This window comes from Pocillopora verrucosa, chromosome 6 (assembly GCF_036669915.1).
Source record: "Pocillopora verrucosa isolate sample1 chromosome 6, ASM3666991v2, whole genome shotgun sequence".
NCBI lineage: Eukaryota > Metazoa > Cnidaria > Anthozoa > Scleractinia > Pocilloporidae > Pocillopora > Pocillopora verrucosa.
In genome coordinates, this window is record NC_089317.1 from 3859968 (window position 1) to 3881365 (window position 21398).

Below are 21398 nucleotides of genomic sequence, written 5' to 3' on the forward strand. Positions count from 1 at the left end.
CTAATAGTTTTGCTGTACACTTTTCAAAACTTTTGTAAAGTCCGTTTTAAATATAACTACAACAACTTTGCCAGCCTGTTAGGTTACTGGGACCTTCAAGAATTAGACCCCGAAACGGGAGAGCTTTTTCCGCACCCAATCGTATTAACCCGTCCAACCTCTTACTATTGCAGAAGACCATGATCTGCTTTTGCTATAATTTTTTTACGTGATTGCGCATGTAGGGTTTAACAGGCTATTGGCTAATTTTTTATGTCTATCGTTTATTTCTTTTGTTTCCTTTTAAACATTTCTATGGACCATTTAATTTATTTTCTTACTTTTACGTGACATAGATCTTATTCGTATCATTTCTTATAAAAATTTGTTCTGAAAATTGGCGCACCGTTGGCCAAAAAGTGACACGCGCAAGCTTGCCTCATTCAACCATTTATTTTTCTTGGAAAACTGTATTCACCCACATGGCCTTCACAACAAGCGTAGCCTTTTTTCGCCTTTGTCAGTTGCACACGGAACAGCAAAGCAAGCTTAAACCGCAAATCACACGCGAGGAAGGTGCATTACACTGTTTTACGCTTCTCTCCTCGCACGTGACTCGCACTGCGCGCTCGCCTCGCATTTGTCTCTGTTCGACTAGAAAACTCTACAAAAAACATTCACCTTTTCTGTAACCTACCAATAATCATGAAAAATATAATTTTTTTTTCTGACTTATCTAAAATTTCAATCAGTTGTCTTTTATCTCTCACGCCTCAATACAACTCCTGTACAATGCGTGCGTTATAATTGGTCTATTTGACATATCGTATTTTACAGTTACTTTGTTTGACTGGAGACCTTTTTCTTTAATTTGATACCAGACATGTTACAAATTTCTTTTAAAATCTTTTTCTGTCTTTTTCTGTAAGTTACAGAACCTGGCTTCTTTTTTTCAGGTTTATGGCCTAACTATCAGCAATAAGGTTGTTACGCACGGACCAAGAAGACCACTTCAACCCTTTAACCCGTAAGACTGACTATCGTGTAATTGCTCCTTACAATATCACTCTTGAATCACACATAAAGGTTACGAGAATAAAAGAAATCATCACCAACTAACGTACTTCTTGATTGTTAGACAAATTCTACTACTGACAACAGTATGGAGAATATGCATACAATGTAAAAAGTTAATACGATTTGTAGATGTGTGACATCTTCATTCGATTTTTTTCAAATTAAAGATTTGGTCTTTTGCTCTAAACAACTACTGACAATCATGCATTAATTAACTGCGCTCGATCTAGTTTAAAAATGCATTATTTGCCCACCCGCAACACAATTGAATACCGGGCGGGAGGAGTACAGCTTCGTAATATGGTACTCACGACATGCCGCTGAATGGAACTTTATTTTCAAAACTTTATCACATAGTGGACATGCATTTTCAATAGACTTTCTCTAACGGCATATAAAGAAATCGACTAACTGGACATTGCGACAATGACAATTGCCCAACACTGCTGGGTTTATAATTGGCCACAAAATATACTATAATGGCGTAAGGGTTCTGAAATGCAAGCAACACACAATTAGCAAAAAGGTTCCAAAGTGCCCTCTCCTTTCTCTCACCTTTGAAAGCATTTTACAACAACTGAATGATGGCGTGGCTCACAATTCTAATCTGTACTAGCTCATTTGGGTCGATCGGATAATTACAAACCAAAGCTAGTGAACTTACGGGACTCCTTGAAATGGATACGACTAGTTACCAAGTCGAACATGAACTTCAACCTCTGAAATCGGATTCCTTTCACACAAAAGCGTTCCTGGCGTCGAACGAAATAACACAATTCTTTTTGAACATCTTTATGAACAAATTTTTGCAGTATTATTATTTCATCTGTGAAACTTTAAACTCCAGTCAATCTAATAGACAACTTCAACTAAAACGCATTAACACCATTTTTTATAGTTCCATGCATGTTGTACTAAATTATATTGTAATTCAAATAAAATCACTTCATTACGATCAAAAGTTTAATAACGTTTAAAACAATCAAACATACATCTATTCACAGTATCATTACTCTTAGTAATCTTTATCAATATTATATTGAAATTATTAACACTGTTGCAAAAACTAATATTCCCTTAATGTTTGACTTTATCATTATATGCGTCATTAATTAAAACATAGTCATCTTAAAATAATTGGTGACTCTTTTAATTAATTTTTCATATTCATATCAACTCTTAACTAATGCATATCTTGGACAAAAAGTGATTTCTTTTTTTCACATTAGGTCAATGTCATGATCTTTGAATAGTTTTAACTCAATTATCATCCATTTTCATGTCACTAAAAAAGCTGTCTTGATGTGACCATTAATTACTGTCAAGTCACTTCCAATTACTTTTAACGTGTTTTTAATATCCTGTACATGTTTACTTCCAGTACACCTTCACATCATACAAGTTCATAAATATTTAACCCTGAGATATTACAAATCCTCTCATCCATTATTTTCATGTTGTCTAGAAAACATCACGAGGCTTGAACTGATACTTCTAACCTGTGCTCAATCAACATTCTTCACTATCCCTAAAACAAAAAGAAAAAGGAAAAGTGTCTCACAAGATAAACCGATCACTACAAACAAACTGACTTAACCCTTATACCCATAACACTAATAACCATCTAATTTCTTCAGTACCTATAATTTTCGCTGACAATATAATTTGCAATTACATATTGTACTTGCCAAATTACACCAGCTCTGAAAGCTACTAATATTACTTACCATTCAAAAACATCATACTGCTATGCATATATCATCTTCTTAAATTACTTCAATGGCACATTGCTCAACCAGTATCACTCCCAATGACACACTTTATCCTGAAAAAAATCAAACAATAATACATAAAAACCTTTTGTCTTTTTATTGTCACATCCTTGATGATAATCACAGAATAGTATATGCATCATACATCTATTGGTAATTGTGAAAAGCAGCTCTTTGAGAAACCCTATCAATTGGCTGTCGGCCAGAAAATAACCATTAGGTTATCAATTAGCAAAAGACCCATGATTCCTTTCCGTCTTGAAATGACCTGTCACTTATCACCTGATGACAACCTTTTCTGAAATAGGTGTATACCTTCGAGCGTTCTAATCTGTTTTATAAGAATCCGTTTAGAACTTTTTCCGCCCAAAAATATTCGTAGAAGAGACGTACGCGCTCGATTGTCTTCGTTTCTGTCGTTTGCCTTTGTGGTTTTTCTTTCTGTTTATATCTTTCAGCCATGGCGAGAATGCCGAAGTTTAGACGTTTCAGCAATGGGGATTTGGTGCTTAACTACACTAGAGAAGCGAACGAGGTTTTCAAGAGGAATTCGGAGCAGCAGGACCAGGTCATTAGTAAACCTCCCGAAGAGGTAGGCTTAAACAATTTAGAATTGTTAGATTAAAATTTCAAAAAGCCAATTGTTAAGGTCCTAACCGACACGGCTTATCGCTTTTGTTTTGTTTAATAAAACATCAATTAAGACCGACTGCTTCATTGCGCTCTTAATTATATACTCTGAGGACTTAAACACAAACAAAACAATTAAAAGTTTAAGACCGATTTGTTCTTACCGATATTGAAGCGGCGAGTCGAAAGGTCAGGTCATTTAAATATACGGGTCAGGTCAAGTTTAGGTTATATTCCAGAGGTCGCCTGATAAAGAAAAAAATAAAAAAACAAGCTAACAGTGACAAATAGCCCGAATTATTCATGCATAATGGTATTTTCGATCCGATCCACGAAAAATCGTTTGTTGGTTTATTTAACTGTAACCTCGTGATATTAGCCTTGTATATTAGCCCTGTGTGTATCGAAGCCGCTAAGACGGACTCTTGTCTTGTTTTGCGACGATTACAGTAAAACTGAATTTCTTGTGGCTTATAAATTTTGGTGATAATAAAACTTAGCGATGTTACAATCAGACGTTATTAAAAACCTATTCTACACTAAGATACTCGATTAAGAAACGAATTCTTATTTAGTTCACAGTTATGACTTAATAAAAAATTCTTGTTCATTTTGTGATGATAGTTTCTTCGTATTCCTTTGGTTTTAGAAAGACTAAATCTAAACCTAATCTTTATTATCACTGTACTATTACGTTCAGGTCAAAAAACTTGCTATTGAAGCTGTTAAGAAGAGAAAAGGGGATGTTCAAAATGAACTTGATGTTCAAGGAGAGTACTTGCTCCAGTTTGGAAAATATCGTGGCCAGTCCTTCAGGTGGATGCTGGAAAACGCTCTTGGCTACATTGGTTGGTTTGTTGACAACATTCGCAATGAAAAAGTGACCAACTCTCCTATAAGTCAAAACAAAGCTGCCTTAAAGAAGTATGTGGAATCTTTTCAAGAGGGTCGTGATGTTGTGGCCCTGAAGAGAAAGCAGAGGGAGGATAAAGAGGCCAAAAAGCAACACAATTCCCCACAACCAAGCCAAAACTCTGCATCAAAACAAGTTGTCTCCCCCCTGGCAGCTGGTCTGGCATCTGGGCACATAAGCACCGAGAAATATTTGTCTCGGGTTGCATCAACCACAGGTGTTGAAAAGTTCAAACCTACCATCCCTGTATCAGTGAGAAAAAGAAAACCAAAGACACCCTTTGCCACTGTGACATCTACATCAATTACTCAAGATGTAGATGATGAGGAGCTTTGTGCCTTTGCTGACCAAGTAGAGGAGAATTTAGGTAATATTTCAAATTTTAGGTATTACTAACTGTTTCTGTTTGAAGATGTGTTCTGAAATAATGTTCTGCATTTTCATTGTAGTCCAACCAACCAGTGAGCCAAATATAAGTCAGCAGCCTACACCAGATGCATCTCAATCAATACAAACACCTGAACTAGAAGAGCCTGTGCCACTAGTACCAGAAGTAGTTGAAATGCCTGAGGCTCAGCCAGAGCAAGTACTAACAGCTTCATTAGCCCTCCCCAGCAGTGTTAGGAATGAAGGTACAAGTTTTTGTATCAAATGTTATTAATATTTCACTCTTTTAATGATGAAAGTATGTTATTCTTCAGAACACCCCCTACTCCCAGATGGATGGCTTAAGACATCACCTAAAGCTGACCACCTGTGGGTGTCTCAGGCCTTATTTACAATGAACAATAAGGGAAAAGCAAAGTTGGACTTTAGCAGGTGAACCGACATATTGATTGTTATTTTTTCAATGCAATAAATGTTAGAGACCAATTTAAGAACTCTTTATCATTAGCCATTACAATATTACTGTACATATGAAAATATATATTTTTAATTATATGTGACTATTTATTTCTTTTATTATTAGTATTTCTTACTATTCTTTACTACTTTTTGTTATTGTATATTGATATACTTTATGTTATATACAAGCTTACTATTACAGTCTTTTCTAACTACAGTGTATTTACTCTTCATTAGGGTCAACAAGTTATGGTGGGATCCCCCTCAGCCATCTCTTATAAGCACACAACCACCTCGACTTGACAGATACTTTGCGCAACGGCTGCTACTTTGGATGCCACACAAGCTTTGGAAAGTCACTCTGTATTGCCCACACAAAGGCTGCAACAGGAAACTACTCACCAGTGCTGGGATATACAGTACTGTGAGGCAAGTTATAGACACTGACAGCAACTATAACCTTGCTGCAGAGTACTTAGAGTGTAGGCATTGCAAGAGAAAGGTTATCAGCTGGAGCCCTGAGATTATAAAACAACTGGATACTGGCCATCAACTTCAGTTCCCAGTTTTGTTAACCTACCAGTATGCTTGTGATGTCCGAGTTATCAGACTGTTGAGAAACAGGGGCCTTGGCAACAGCTCAACGCAATTACAAAAGAAGCTTACTGAAGAGCACAGTGAAAAGTGGCTCCAAAAATCAGCCCAGTATCTGACTGACTGCAAATACTTTGCCAATGCATTCAAAAGTGGGCTCACTGGTCCCCTTAACTTTCAAGAGCCTCCAGAATTTGTACCAGTGCCAAAGTACAGGTGGCTGCTCACAGTGTATGCCCTAGACATCATGGCCAGAATGGACTATGTTAAAGCATCCATCACCTCTGTCTATGGAAGAATATTGAAAATGGACTCTACGAAGAAAATTGTGAGAAAACTTGCAGGAGGTAGTGCTGGTACTGCTTCCTGGGCCACTAATGTCGGAAATGAAATTGGACAAGTGCTCACGTCAGTGATGACTGTCAATGAAGGAACTGGGTTGGAAAACATGGCAAATGGACTAATGAGAAGATATTCTTTAGCTGGTGTCTCACCTCCTGAGGTCCTTTATGTTGACAGAGATTGTTGTTCCACTGGCAAGGCTAAGAAGCTATTCTCACTCTGGGACAATTTAGTGATCCGCCTTGATATTTGGCACTTTATGAGAAGAATTGCTGCTGGATGTAACGCAGAGGCCCATCCACTCTATATTTGTTTTTGTCGGTCGTCTATCACAATGCATCTTCCAATGGAGCAAAGAAGATCTGGATTTATTGAAGTCTGCCAAAAGAGGTGAATTGCAGATTCAAGGTGTTGCTGACCCTTCTGATGCAGCCATTATTGAAAAGATTACACGGAGAGAATTGGCTCTACATTGCCGTAGGAGAACTCGGGGAATTGTTGACACTACGACAATGATTTACGATCTATTACTGACATTTACTGGTCCCCAGGGATGTGATACTACTGGAGTACCTTTGCTTGACAAGACCCGCGTATGGGAAATATGGGACAACCAAAAGAACCACATTCCATGCATCCAGGACCCTGAGGGGGTGCAACTGTATACAAAAACCGGGGTCTTGACTAAAGGTAGAGTCCGACTTCCAACTTATAGATGTGCAAGAGGTTCAACATCTTTGGAGTCATTCCACCTGCATATTAATAAATTCATACCAGGTAACAATATCTGTGTAAAAACTTAACATGTCCCAAATACTACAGTCTATAACACTGTTTTCATTTATTTTAGGTACTTCAGCAAGTGACATTCATTTTCAAGCTTACTTGTTAGATGGCCTGATGAGGTGGAATTCTGATCGTGCTTCTGCTGCAGTTTCAAGTACTGAATTAGGACCAGAAAGCTACAGTGGATTATTAATACATGCTGTGAATGAGCTAAGTGAAGATGTCCTTGGTAAGAAAGTCAAGCCCAATGTTCAGAATATTGGAATCTATACAGGTGAAATGATAGGAGTTGAGTATCTCTTCAATCAGACCGGTGAGATTCTCAAGGACAACACCCTAGTAAATGAAGATATGACACAACAGGAGGAAGAACCTCTCTCAGATGTTAACCCAGACCAAATAGATGAAGGATTTAATGAAGATGAAGATGAGACAATTGCATCTGCAGAGCAAGTGCTTACTGTGCCTTTGGGTAATGAAAGAGGTAAGTGTGTATTGTCCACAAAATCTGCCTTTCCTGAATCTTTAACTGAAAATGTGAATTTACTTTTAGACTCAGATGCTGCCAGTACTTCTGATGAAGACTCTGTTGAGCTTGCTGGAAGTGATGCAGAGGTAAGTTTATAGTTAATATTTTGTAGTACTTTATATAAGGAATCAGAAAGTAAACTCTGAATTATTACAATTAATTTGTCCATAGGACTCTGCTGGGCCTGACAACATTCAGGGATATGGAGAAGTTCAGGCTTTAGCAGCATATTTGGTTTTTCTGAGAGAAGGAAATACGGCCTTGTCCAATACACAAGCCAAAAAAATCATCAGACTGTGGAAAAGCCTTCATGAATATGACCAACGACCAACAACATTTGTTCCACGACACCGCACTTCACTGGTGAAGGGAAAATTTAAAGCTCCAAAGAGAAGAAGTACCAATGTTGTACCAGGGCTGGACAGTACTAGGAGATGAGCTACTTTACAGCTAATGTTGTAAATATCACACAGGACTCTTTTTTTATAAAATTTTTTTTTTCTTTCTTTAAGATGTTTTCTAGGCTCCAACAGTGCTCTAGCCCAATGGCCAGATTGTAACAGGTACACTGAGGCAATCATATCTCAACTGTGTAATCTGCATCCTGGGCCAGAGAAATTAAAGAAAAAAACAACAAACCGTTGGTCTCTAGTGTGTAAAGACTACAGAGGCATACAAGAACGTGTTATGAACAATGGCATGGTGATGAGAGAGACACAGATTCAGCTACCAGATATAAACCAAACAACACTAAGTCAGTGGTATATCAAGCGACAAAAGAAGAAAGAACAAGAAATACTTAACCAGCAGCATCAAAGACACCTTTACCAGCAGCCATACCACTGCCTCCATCTCTGCCACAAGTCAACTATCCTGTGCCCTTTAAATTTGTATTACCAACCAATACCACAGGAACAGCTGTTCTCAGAGGTCAAACTTCAAAAGCTTGCCAACCGATGCCAATTCTTCCAGCTCCTGTTCCTCCTGTTACTTTCTTACAGCCACCAACAGTAGTCAGAAGATTTCCCCCTGTTCCAATACAATCCAAAATACAAACACAACACCATCAGCCTCAATCTTGACAACAAAAGTCTCAATCTCAACCATCAGTACACTCACAGCAAAAAGATGAAACAAGGACTACTCAGGAACAAAAGGCAAGCACTAGTCGTAAGCGATCCTCGTATAACATGGTTTGCTCCAAGTGTGGAAAGAAGAAAGACCCTGAAAATCATAAACAATACTTTGGAAACTGGTATTGTAACACAATGACCGAGAGCTTTGAGACATGGAGGGAAAACCTTAAAAACAACAAAGAATATAAAAAGAAGAAGACAGATTGACTTATATAATTTTTGTTTATTTATTTTAACTTTTTTTTTTTTTCCGTTCCAGCTTGCTTGAACAACGCCGAGTGCTGGGCGGCGGTCAATTAGCCTGGCTCCCTCAGTGAGCAACTAGCTCCTGAGGATTGGGCAATGGTTCCCTTGGTGGAGGAAATGCCATCATAAATTCAAATCTTCAAACTTTTAATGCTGCCTAGCGCAATTGCTAGAAGGTCCCAAGCCCTTAATAAAGCAGAGGGAAAGTTTGTTGCATTTTTCAATCTTTTTCTTTTGTTTTTTGTTTTTGTTTTATACTTTTAAACAGCGTCCCAAAAACGAATTTTCACTTAATTATGTATTCCATATTCTTCTCTTTGCGGACTGCCTGTACTTCTGTGAAGGAATCCCCTTTCGCTGCGGGATCCAAAACAGAGAAGAATGGGCGCCTTCCTTTGCGCAGACTTGAGCTCACTATTTCAGTATACAATTCTGACACCCGTAATATCACTACATTTGATCCCAAGGATCCAATACCATCCAGGTATCCCAGTTACTCTGCTCACAGGGTCTAGTAACATTCTATTCAGCGCACACCTAACTACAACTTTTGGAGAGACTGCGGAATCGATAGGGCGGCCACGCTTATCTAAAGGAATGGCGGAAGTCTGCACCACTGGGAAAATCTGATCGCTACCACGTGTTTATAGGACATGACATGACATATGCTAACTTTCCGTGTACCCTGTCCTTATGGGACAAAATCTCCAGGAGCGCATGCGTAAGGTAAAGTATCGCAGGCGTCATGGTAGACAGGTACGTCATGTAAGCTTTTCACTCGATGCGTCTGAACGTCATGGTAGTTAAAAGTTTAGTATTTATTTGCGTGTTTGTTCCTCTTTCCATGTTATTGGTATGGTTGACACTATGGCTCATCTTGCGAAGGGTTTTTCATTCATAAAGATGGTTGAGACGTGTTTGTGTGGATAAGAATATTCAAGGTGGGAGAATAAATTTTTTCAAAACAGGATTCGTTGCGAGTCTTTGACAAGGAATTTTCTTTTTTAGTGTGTGGAACGGAAATCGATGAAGAAAACGAATTCACTACAGTCATGTTATCTGAAGATACTCTTGAAGAGGTAAGATTTATTTTCATTGTGATGGGGAATATTTTACAAGCGATTAAATACAGGAATGGCTCCGACCTGTGATTGGATGATAAAAACAGTAAAAGTCAATAACTTATATCTTAACTCCTTGCACGTGAGTATGGTTAACCGCGTGTCTCGAAGCGGAACAATGAAATATCAATGTGAAAACACCGATGAGTCAAACAAGAAATGGCTACTTACATAATGAAGAGAAGGCAGAGTCTAGCTTGTTCAGCGAGGTCGTTCAGCAATATTCCGGCGATAAAAAAGTCATCTGTTGACTAGCTCCGCTGACTAAATTCATTTAGTCTGTTCACGCGCACGACCAGAGACAATCACAGGTCGGAGCCATTCCTGTATTTAGTCGCTAGTGAATATTTTTTCAGTGCGCATATTAACGGTCGGATTTGTTTTTGTTTTTATAGTGAAATGAAGCCACGGTTTATATTCATTCCTGTGATCTTCAGAAAAGAAAATGTAAAAGTCCAATGTTGTGTTAAATAGAAAAACAAAGTTTCATTCAAGAAAAGTCTGTTTTCATTCAAGAAAATTTTTTAGCGAATACATTCAGGCCGCGTGGGAAAAAAATTTTTATCTGTGAAAAGATCTAAAACCTGCCATTGAATTCCCTAGGGTGATAGAGGGGTTTTCAAAAAATTCAAAGGAGTTTTTTAATAAGTAAAAAACATGACAAAAAAGATGAAAAAATCATCTCCAAAAAAATCCTTTTTTACCCGCGCGCAAAAAAACATCCCTACCTCCTCGCGCTTGCGAACCCACACGCGCGCGCCCATTACCCCATTACACTCGGTACCAGGGTTTCTAGGTTTTGCGTGACGTCTCGTGACAATCCAGCTTTCTGATTGGTCCATTTGTATCACATGATCTATATACTCGTTATTAGTGTTTGTTTGAAGGCTCTACCCTCCGTGCATTTAGCTTTTCGTTTTTACAGGACGTCTCATTTTGAGCGAAACAGAAAGCGAGAGATAATTGTAATCTGATGGCGCCTCTTAAAGGTTCGTACTTCACGCTTTGAATGTTGCGTGACGACTAATGGAAACTTACCGGTTTACACTTACGTACTGCATGCGTTTATCTGACGTTGTGTCATTGTTTTAAATGTTTCTTTTTCGTGTTTTATTTAGTGGAGGACACCTCTCCAACTCCATCACCGCCTGTTTCTGGAACTGAGCTGTCACCACTTTACATAGCCATTCTGTATGTAGTCATCCCACTGCTTCTTGTGGGAGGGTTGTTGGGTGGCAAGAAAGTATATGCCAAGCTATGGGTACCAGAGGGCTTTCCTATATACCGGTCCCGGCGCCAGCCGTCTACCAGACGTGATCCTGTAGGGCAAGAAGTCTCCATGAGGTGAGTATATTAGGTGATCATAAGATGATCTCTAGGATCAAGAAAGTAAAGCTTGTTAGGGGAAATGATGAAGTGGAAATTCATTTTGATTTTGCTGTTTTCCTTTCACGGAAGATCGATGAGTAAGAGTTCGTCAGAAATTGATGAAGAGGGTGCATGCGCCGACGGCGAAAGAGGGGTACCGGGCGTAGACGTGGATGCTAGAGGCCCACGTGGAATGACAGCCCTTCACTTGGCATCCTGCCGTGGAACTTACGGTGATGGCAGCAGCCTTGATGATGACAAAGACAGTGATGACAGTGGAGGGGCCATGGTGTCGGATCTACTGTCCCTTGGGGCAAACTATGTTTCCAAGACGGACCTGGAAGAGACGCCGCTTCATCTTGCTGCCCGGCACTCAAGGGCAGATGTGGCTAAACGTCTGTTGGACTACGGAGCAGATGCGAACGCACGTGACCGTCTCAACCGCACGCCCCTCCATTTGGCCATCGGAGCTGATGCACAAGGTGTCTTCCAGGTAAATAACACTTATTATTGTTTTTTTAGAGGGCACGGTAACGAATCTTGCAATCTGATTGGTTCTTTACCCGGTCAGTATTTTTCTATCTCTGCCCACGGGCCACGGTAACGCTTTCGTGAGTCGCCGAATACATCCCAACTTTCGTTGTCATTTTTCATAAATATACCTCGTTTTCCGGCTGGGCAGTATTTTTAAGCAAACACGTCGGTCACTACCTCAAGCCGATAAATAACTTATGAATCCTCTCTTTTCTCCCTATCAAATCACTTTGGTTGACAGAAAAATATTGGTTTCAGAATGAATTTGTATAAACAATAGTGTCATTACGTTGGTTGACAAGCGGCCTAAAAACCGTCTGCAATTAATTTTAATCGTTTCCAAAAAGTATCCAGAAAGTTGGAACGTGAGGTATTTGGTTACAGTTAAACTGAACGATGGAACTTTCATTCATTTCATATCTGAATTTTCTCGAGCAATTTGTTCATAGTGAAAGAGCGAGCTAAGTTTTAATTTAAGTTCTACAACAAATATACGCTCCTGGTGAGTCTTTCCAATTTCGTTCAATTTGGACATTTGTACCTTAAATTGCACAACAGAAATTGAATGAATTTTTTGATAAAAGGCCGCATTACATTCCCTTGTGTCTCGTTGGAGTGTGCCGTTCGAATTTAGTTTTTGTGAAGGAAAGATCAGAGTTAAGCACGCCATTACAGCAAACAAACGAGCAAACTCTCACCACTTCAAAATAAAAAGATTGAATTTACTCACAATTAATTTCCTCGCCGTTTACTTAATGAACAGAGGTAAATCTTCGTACATGAATGAATCGTCGATGAGAGTGGATAATACTTTCCGTTAGATCATTCACTGATTTTGAAGAAAACATTGTCGTGACAGTCCTTGCCATACTAGTTCTGTTGGTTTTCAGATGTTCCTTCGCTTTTCTTTTTCTTGCGTGCTCTCTAATTGACAGGTGTCAGATTGTGACAGATACTCGTAAAAATAATGTTTCAAAGTTTGTTTGGAAGCCTTTCAAATCACCTTTATCGTTACGGAAATGAAAATGTTTCGCTGAGGCATCTCTCTTAAACTTGCATCACCTCTATTTTAACTACCATTTACCCACTCAAAAATTCAGCTTATGGAAGATCTTGCCGTATTTACGGCCATAAATCATTCGGGTTCTTTCGGAAAGAATTTCGTCAAGTTTAAAAACAATAAATATGTTATTTACCGGCTAAGGGTCGGTCCGTATGGTGAAAAACTGTGACCTCGGTCTTGAAAATGCTGCCCTCGGCCTACGGCCTCGGGCAGTATTTTCAAGACCTCGGTCACAGTTTTTCACCATACGGACCTCCCAGCCGGCAAATAACATATATGTATTCATCTTGATTTAGGAAAGCAAATGTTATCCAACAAAATTCCATTCATCATCATCTAGCATTCCCGCGATGTTTCCTATTGCAAATTGATTAAATTTTTTTCTTTTTCTCTGATATCTCTGACCGACTTCATTTCTCCTTGCATTCAGATCTTGTTAAGGAATCGTGCCGCAGACCTCGAATTCCGAATGGACGACGGTACCACTCCGCTTATCCTTGCCGCAAGACACGACCTTCCAGACCTGGTGCGGCACCTCATCAAAGCCGGAGTGAAGGTTAACAGTGCTGACAATCAAGGTGAATTCCTCACCCCCATTTTCCGTTTCTGAAATAGGATAGATTTAAACATTCGTATCGAATTCTGACAGCTTGAATGTTTCTCATAGGGAAAACGGCTTTGCATTGGGCTGCGTCAGTGAACAGCCTGGATGTCACCAAAGAGTTGTTAAGAAATGGCGCCAAGAAAGACGCGCAGGACGAAAAGGTTAGTTGAATTCACATCTATTTTTCATGTGAGCTTGGTTCGCAGGAAGCAGAGGAGTTTTATTTGACTGCATATCTAGTCAAATTCACCGGACATTTGCAACGCAAATTGATCGTTAAAGTCGACGATACATGCGGTCATTTTATGTGGTTGTTGAAATCCTATGCGCAAGGTATTGTGGGTTTTTCACCATTGGCCCATCGTGGCTTGCAGGGAAAGCTATTCTCGCTGACCGTGCCTGTATGGAAAAGGTTCCCTTGTCTTTCGCAGCAGCCAGGGGATGGATTTCAGCGGGTGCGTAACGCGATCGTTGAAGTCGTACTGCAATTGTAGGGTGAATTTAAAAGGAATACAACAGTCAAAGATAAGCCTTTTTCTGTTTTGATAATTTTTTTTGTGACGGTGATTGGTGTTAAAGTGTTTTTTAATCCATTTCTAGGGTCAAACTCCGTTGTTCCTGGGTTGTCGTGAAGGCAGCGTACAGACCGTGAGACATCTCTTGGTGAATTATGCCAACAGGAAAGTTGCCGATTCTATGGACATGACACCTGAAGATATCGCTAAACAAAGACATCATCACGACATTGTCGAATTGCTTACGGATTGGTCACTTGGCTGTAACTCGCCTAAGGCAGTTCCAGCCCCTACTTCACCCCCGAGGGGCAAAAATCACCCATGGTTAGCATAGCATCTCCTCTGGCAACATCGCCACCAGCTGTCGAAATTCCCAATGGTAGCGCGGCAGCCATGGTACAACAATTCCATGCGGCGCGTCCAAAGGCCACAGGGAGTAGAACGCCTGGGTCGAGACCCAGGCCGAGTGCAACTGGAAATAATAATAACAATAATGCAAAGAGGAAGCACAAGAAGGCGCGGCCTGACGAGGAAGTGCACTCGTCAATGAGTGTCGTCCCAACGCTTTCATCTCCTGGGTCCAGGCATGTTGTAACGTCCTGCACTGCTGGACAGCAACAGCAGCAGGCGTTTTCGCCAAATTGTGTGCCAATCACGAACGTACTCTCGCCGTTAGGGAGCATTTCTCCCGGCATATCTCCTGCGGATTCAACTACGCTATTACCTTTTCAAGCTCCAAATTCGTTGGATGCACAACTGCCTTCACCACTAGAAATATTATCACCCGATGACCTAGCCGGGTTGGAAGAGGTTGACCTTGATTGGGATTTAATTGGCGCTCTCGATGATCCTACGGATATGTCCATATGTGGGTTTATCATGAACACTTCTTTAGGGCAGGGGGTCGCTATGGACCACACTGTACCCACTACATCAGACTGACACCTGAAGATATCGCTAAACAAAGACATCATCACGACATTGTCGAATTGCTTACGGATTGGTCACTTGGCTGTAACTCGCCTAAGGCAGTTCCAGCCCCTACTTCACCCCCGAGGGGCAAAAATCACCCATGGTTAGCATAGCATCTCCTCTGGCAACATCGCCACCAGCTGTCGAAATTCCCAATGGTAGCGCGGCAGCCATGGTACAACAATTCCATGCGGCGCGTCCAAAGGCCACAGGGAGTAGAACGCCTGGATCGAGACCCAGGCCGAGTGCAACTGGAAATAATAATAACAATAATGCAAAGAGGAAGCGCAAGAAGGCGCGGCCTGACGAGGAAGTGCACTCGTCAATGAGTGTCGTCCCAACGCTTTCATCTCCTGGGTCTGGGCATGTTGTAACGTCCTGCACTGCTGGACAGCAACAGCAGCAGGCGTTTTCGCCAAGTTGTGTGCCAATCACGAACGTACTCTCGCCGTTAGGGAGCATTTCTCCCGGCATATCTCCTGGAGATTCAACTGCGCTATCACCTTTTCAAGCTCCAAATTCGTTGGATGCACAACCGCCTTCACCACTAGAAATATTATCACCCGATGACCTAGCCGGGTTGGAAGAGGTTGACCTTGATTGGGATTTAATTGGCGCTCTCGATGATCCTACGGATATGTCCATATGTGGGTTTACCATGAACACTTCTTTAGGGCAGGGGGTCGCTATGGACCACACTGTACCCACTACATCAGACTGTCTGTACATGCCCGTCAGGCCATTAGAGGGTCAAAGACTCTACTCAGTGCATAGCACACCGGACTTACCTTCTGTCGGTCTGCAACCTTCCGACTCTCGAGCTTTAGTCTTTAACGGAAGAACTTGTCATTCGGCGCAGAAGGCGCCTCCACCGATCTCTCAACAGGCCGCATTTCACGCCATCACTAACTCCAACATGTATTCCCACGCCGGTGGCGTTGGCGGATTAGGAAACGGCCAGCCGTTTAGGAAAGACTACCAAAAGGACGATTATTCGATGCGCCATCAACAATTGCAACATATGCCGCATCAGCTTGTCTTTCCGGCCGACGAAATGCGTATTTGAAGGACAGTCCGAAGGACGGCGAAAAGTGGTCACTGCTTTAAAAAAGAAAAAAATGCAATTGATTTATAGTCGAATAATTGAATTTCATGTTGGAACAAAAAAATGCAACCCGACCCAAACCTCGCTCTATCGCGCTTCGTTTCACTAACTGAACATCTGGAACAAGCTAGGCTTTTAGGAATTGTGTTATGAGGGAATAAATTCTACGGAAAAGAGTTAAAACTGAAAAGTGTATCAATCAGATTATTTTTCTAATAGATCAGTGCATGAGAAGACTAGTATCTGGCCTCTAATTCAGCAAAGAAAAATACTCATCTCAGATTGAACCAAATTCAGACCGCTATCGACTATTTTAATTCCATGATTCATAAAGTAAGTCTAAGGAAGCTCGGCTACAACTTCCAATCCATTATAGTCTTATGATTTCACAATATTTCAGAGCTCGTGACAGTGTGAATTGAAATGGACGGTCGGTTGCTGCACTGACCTGTTTTAATTTATTCAGTTCCTCGTGTCTTATGAAGGCGGAAAATCTGACTTCCTTAATGATATCTCTCGGAACTGACTAAAAAATTGCCAATGAAGGGGAGAGGATCGAATGATTTTGGTTTTGTCGCAACCAAATTTACCTAATCCTTCATAATGCTCTGTAGTATTCCAATAATATCCCCTCAATATAGTCCCCACTTTAAACTCTGTTAGCGACGACCGTTCCTCCCTGAAAACCATGTGATCCCCAAAATCTACCGGCCCCCTCCATTACCCCTGAAAACCATGTGATTCCCCCCAAAATCCCCCTCCTCCCCCATCTGTTACCCCTGAAAGCAATGCGATTCCCCAAAATCCTCCGCCCCCCCCTTCATTACCCCTAAAAACCATATGACTCCCACAAAATCTTCCACCTCCATCCTCCGTTGCCGCTGAAAACCATGTGATCCCCTAAAATCCTCCGTCCCACCCCTCTCCTTGGAGATCTCTCCAAAAGCATTAGGACGAACTATTTTCCCACTATCCAACTTGACTGAGGAATGAGGTGGGGTTTACGTATTGTTTACATTAGAGCACATGTTAGAATTCTGGGTTAACCGTACACGAATTTCCACTCACACTCTCTGACCTTGTCTCCGAAGCATCAAATATTCCGGTCACTGACGGTAAAACCCTTCTGAAGAGACACAGCAGTTCGACCCAACTTCGTTCCCAGAGTGCTGTTCCTGCCATCTCACAATTGAAGGGAAAAGCGTATTGGCTTTTTCAGGAGCCTATTACTCCTGATTTTTTATAAATAAATTTTTTATAATAAATTTATTTTAGAAAAATAAGAAGGCAGAAATTTCTGTGACACTAAGCGCTCTTTAAGGAAGATCGCTGCTTGGTGTGCATGTCAAACCATTCCAAAACCCTTTCCCTCTATTAAGCCCCCCCTCATAACGAACCCCCTTCCCCTCCTCCCCATGGTAAGAAGAGCTTTTATCATTCGTTTGGGCGAAATAGAATTGTGTTACTATTGTTGATGGAAAGCCTACACTAATTCCTTTTCAAATATCTTAAGTTTTGAACCCAAGAAATCTGTATTGTATACGGTATGTGTTTAGTATGGGCGAAGATTTAGATCGTAAATAACAATTGCCAGTTTAGCCTTCCGCAAGGTTTTGCTCAGCCCTTTAAAAAGCCACCCTCCCGCCTCCCGTTTGTAAGTCTTAGAAAGTAATGAACCTCCACCCCATAACACCGTGCGCGCCCCCCTTAATCAAGGATTAAGGGGGGCGCACACGGTGTTATGGGGTGAAGGGGATTATTGATGAGATGATCAATTCTTGCGTAGGGCTTTCAACAAATCAGAATTAAGTAATTGTCTTCCGGACACACTGTCTTAGAATCCTGCATCTCCGTGCTCGCTGGTTCTGATTGACCCTTCACATTTTCGACATTGTTTGTGGTTTTCCAAAGAAGCTTTGTTGGAGGTTTTAACTAATTACGAGCCTTCGTTTTCATCTTGCTCTGTGATTGGCTACGGACCAGATGTCCCGCACAAAGGTGCAAAATACATTTTTCCCACGGGTTTTAACGCCACGAGGCCACTCATTCCGTCAATATTTACCAAGTCATTCACCTTCTATTGTGTTTATGTCTCTTCCTTTACATACAGGCCAAAACGTAGGGCTTGACACGAAGATTAATCATGCTCTTGAAAAGTACTTCAATTCAGACATGGCTGTTTCAACGTTTTTCGCGTCCATAAAAACAATTGGTGCCTACCTCGCAAAGTCGTCTCTAACCGAGTTTCCTTGAAATAAGGGAAACAAGATGAACAAAGGAAATTCCTTCTATTACATTGAGAATTTAAGCGACCTGTTCATACGGAAAATAACCAGTCGATTGTCTGTTAACGTGAATAAAATCGGGCAAACTTCCAACTGCTGTCTAAAGCGTAAACAAAGTTCGCAGTTCTTTTCATAACTCCGCGCAATGAGGTTGTTTGTAAACTCCGACCGATTCATCCCTATCTTAGAAATAGTTCGTAACAATACACCACCTGTATGCCTTCTATCGCAATTCAAGGTTTATTATTATTTTTCCGTCCCAAAATAGTATTTTTTATCGTTGATTACATAGTGTATGTACTTAAATGATTTCCAGAAAAGAAGTTATAAAAATAATATACTGGATTACCGAAACTTCTAATCGGGCTAAAACAGTCACGAAGTATGGAACTTAAGCCTTTCATAAGACAGAGCTTGAACTCTAAGCTTTTCAAAATTCGTTAGGGCGGTTCACCTTTAATCTCTATATTCATAATCAGCTAGGTAGTGCACCTGTCGCTCTAAGCACCCGACTGTATTGTTTTTCACAGCTGTAGTCCACGCGGGTTTTGATATTATTCTCAGGACAAAACACGTATCCTTTTGTTCAGTTAATTGAACGGTTCTCGAGATAATCTCAATAACGACGCAAAATTTCTTTCATGGAGAATTAGATCTCAGAGAAAGGAAAATTAAAGGAAGTTGAATAAACCAGCTTTATCAATAATGTGTGTAAACTTTGAACACCAGTCAATTACATTTTGGAAGTTGATTGTTTGAAGGAGAAATGCAATTGAACGAGGGTTAAAACTTCCAAACAAAGAAAATTGCACCCGTTATCGCTTTGATACGAAAAAGGGTAAACGTAGACGATGCTAGGTACTCGGGCGTCTATGAAATCGTCCACTCGAGTCACCATATCCGGAAAGGAAATACTAGCCAAGGCTACCTCCCAATCGTTTTCCGGTAGAAAAATGTTTCTGGGTAATTTGACCTTGTAGTGACCCGGTTTATTTTCCGGATAAAACTGGGTACTGGCATTGCTCGGTAGAGTCACGTAGAAATTCATGACGACGTGGACACAATTAAAAAAAGTATAGGCAATACGGAATTTTATTTATAGGAGACGTTTTCTAAAACATAAAGTGACTACCGTGTTTTGGTATGAATTTCCTACAAACTCGGTTTGGGTACCATCCGCTTCACTGATGCCTATTTCTATGGTATCAAAGACGTTTTTCCTAACAGGAATAAACTGTAAATTCTGAGGTTCGTAACTGTTTTTGAGGATATCCCCTTGCGCGGAACCGTCGTATTCCACTTCTCTCAGTAAATCTGTTTCCGATCTACCCATAAACTGCGTCTGCACCAGATCCGTGTACACCTACAAGGGTAGTTTTTACTGGGATACCTGTGGTAGCCCAGTCATAAAATGCCTTTGTTTTTTTGTCGTCTTTTTTTTTTTACTGGGATACCTGTGGTAGCCCAGTCATAAAATGCCTTTGTTTTTTTGTCGTCTTTTTTTACTGGGATACCTGTGGTAGCCCAGTCATAAAATGCCTTTGTTTTTTTGTCGTCTTTTTTTTTTTTTTTTTTTGTTTTTTTCCTCCGCCACAAAATGGAATAGTACCCAGAGGTCATTGGGCCCTCAACACCATGACAACTAACTGTGATCCAATGAGGTGTTCACATACTGATCACGCGTGTTATCCCTCGACACCATGACAACTAACTGTGATCCAATGAGGTGTTCACATGCTGATCACGCGTGTTATCCTGATGATGATTGACGTTGTCATGCACAGACAGGGCCGGGTCACATGACGAACACGAGATTTTGCTCATGAAACTCTTTGGTCAGTTGTATTGCATTTCAACGTATTTGGATTGCGATCTCCTGGAGCATTGTAGCGCAAACGCGCAAAATACTTACAGACGCATATACAAGTGGTATTAATCGCGGCTAATCCACACTGAAAGATGTTATTGAGCGGTAATTTTGGAACGGATTGAGTCGCGAACGCTTGAAAGCCATGAAAGCCTTGAATGCCTTGAATGTCTTGTATGCTAAGTATGCCAATGTCTTAGTTGAAAAACGTTCACTTGTTGTAAAAAGCAAAATCTGAAATCTGAAACCAAACTGCATATACTCTATGCAATCTATTGAACAACGCTACTACCGTGAGACTGAAGAACATAACTATAATGGATGCAAACTGCTTGTGAAGAAAGACGACATGTTGGATTCACTTGATGGCAAGGAACGTAGCTACGATAACAGTACGAATGATATTAATTTCACGATCAGAAAGGTGAATCTTATGTTTGTTTTCATTGTAGTTGTATGGATATTCTTTTTTAATAAATACGTGATCCAAAACCCTGTGTTTTTTTTGTGTATAATGTTGTTATGTTAAATATTGTTTACGCAATTGTCTTGTCACAAGCAGCCCAAGCTCACGTCTCGAGAAAAAGCCAACGATTAATTCAACACGCGTTGTGTGACTCGGTGTTAAGTTACGAGAGGAACTGCACGTTATAAGGAATAGTACAGGGAACGAAGTATGGTCGATTTACAACGATACATATTTCGAAATATGAACATTTTTCTCGTAAAATCAATAAAACTTACTCATACCTGTGTATCCGTTGTATTTTCTGGCGATTTCTACCGTTTTAAGCTTGCTTTACCATCGCTGTTGTTCACATCATCTACTTTTATTACGTTGATAAAATCTGTACAGACATCACACCAACCAACTCGCGCGCAAAGTAAGAAGACTATATTGAAGGCCTGAAATAATATTGCGAGTGATTTTCATCACGAAATGGGCCAGGAATATTCCACAATAGTGCAAATAATCGTGAAGGCGGATTGCTGAAAAGCGATTGCGTGACGCTCGATAAGCTGTAAGATGACATGTTATTATATACCAGACGTAAAAACTCTTCAGATTCTTAGTCTGCATTTTGTACCCACTCTGCAGTCGGCAGTCTATATT

The 21398-nt window shown here is 40.5% G+C and overlaps 2 protein-coding genes across 3 annotated transcripts in view; one reads left to right on the forward strand and one right to left on the reverse strand.

Moving 5' to 3' along the window:
- LOC131773602 (protein NLRC3-like) overlaps positions 1–21398 on the reverse strand; it is a 180721-nt gene that overhangs the window by 71838 nt on the left and 87485 nt on the right. The gene's annotated exons all lie outside the window — the stretch shown is intronic.
- On the forward strand, positions 11530–14986 carry LOC131775836 (neurogenic locus notch homolog protein 2-like). The gene is made up of 4 exons (XM_059091949.2): positions 11530–11832; positions 13367–13514; positions 13604–13701; positions 14141–14986. Exons 1-4 carry the CDS (start codon positions 11533–11535, stop codon positions 14387–14389), a joined length of 795 nt encoding a protein of 264 aa, XP_058947932.2. The 5' UTR covers positions 11530–11532; the 3' UTR covers positions 14390–14986.

Bases quoted from the DNA above. Each gene is read 5' to 3' on its own strand.
- LOC131775836 (XM_059091949.2), top strand. From the start codon at position 11,533: ATGACAGCCCTTCACTTGGCATCCTGCCGTGGAACTTACGGTGATGGC. The intron at 11,833-13,366 runs GTAAATAACACT...CCTTGCATTCAG, and splicing joins ATGCACAAGGTGTCTTCCAG to ATCTTGTTAAGGAATCGTGC. The intron at 13,515-13,603 runs GTGAATTCCTCA...TGTTTCTCATAG, and splicing joins TAACAGTGCTGACAATCAAG to GGAAAACGGCTTTGCATTGG.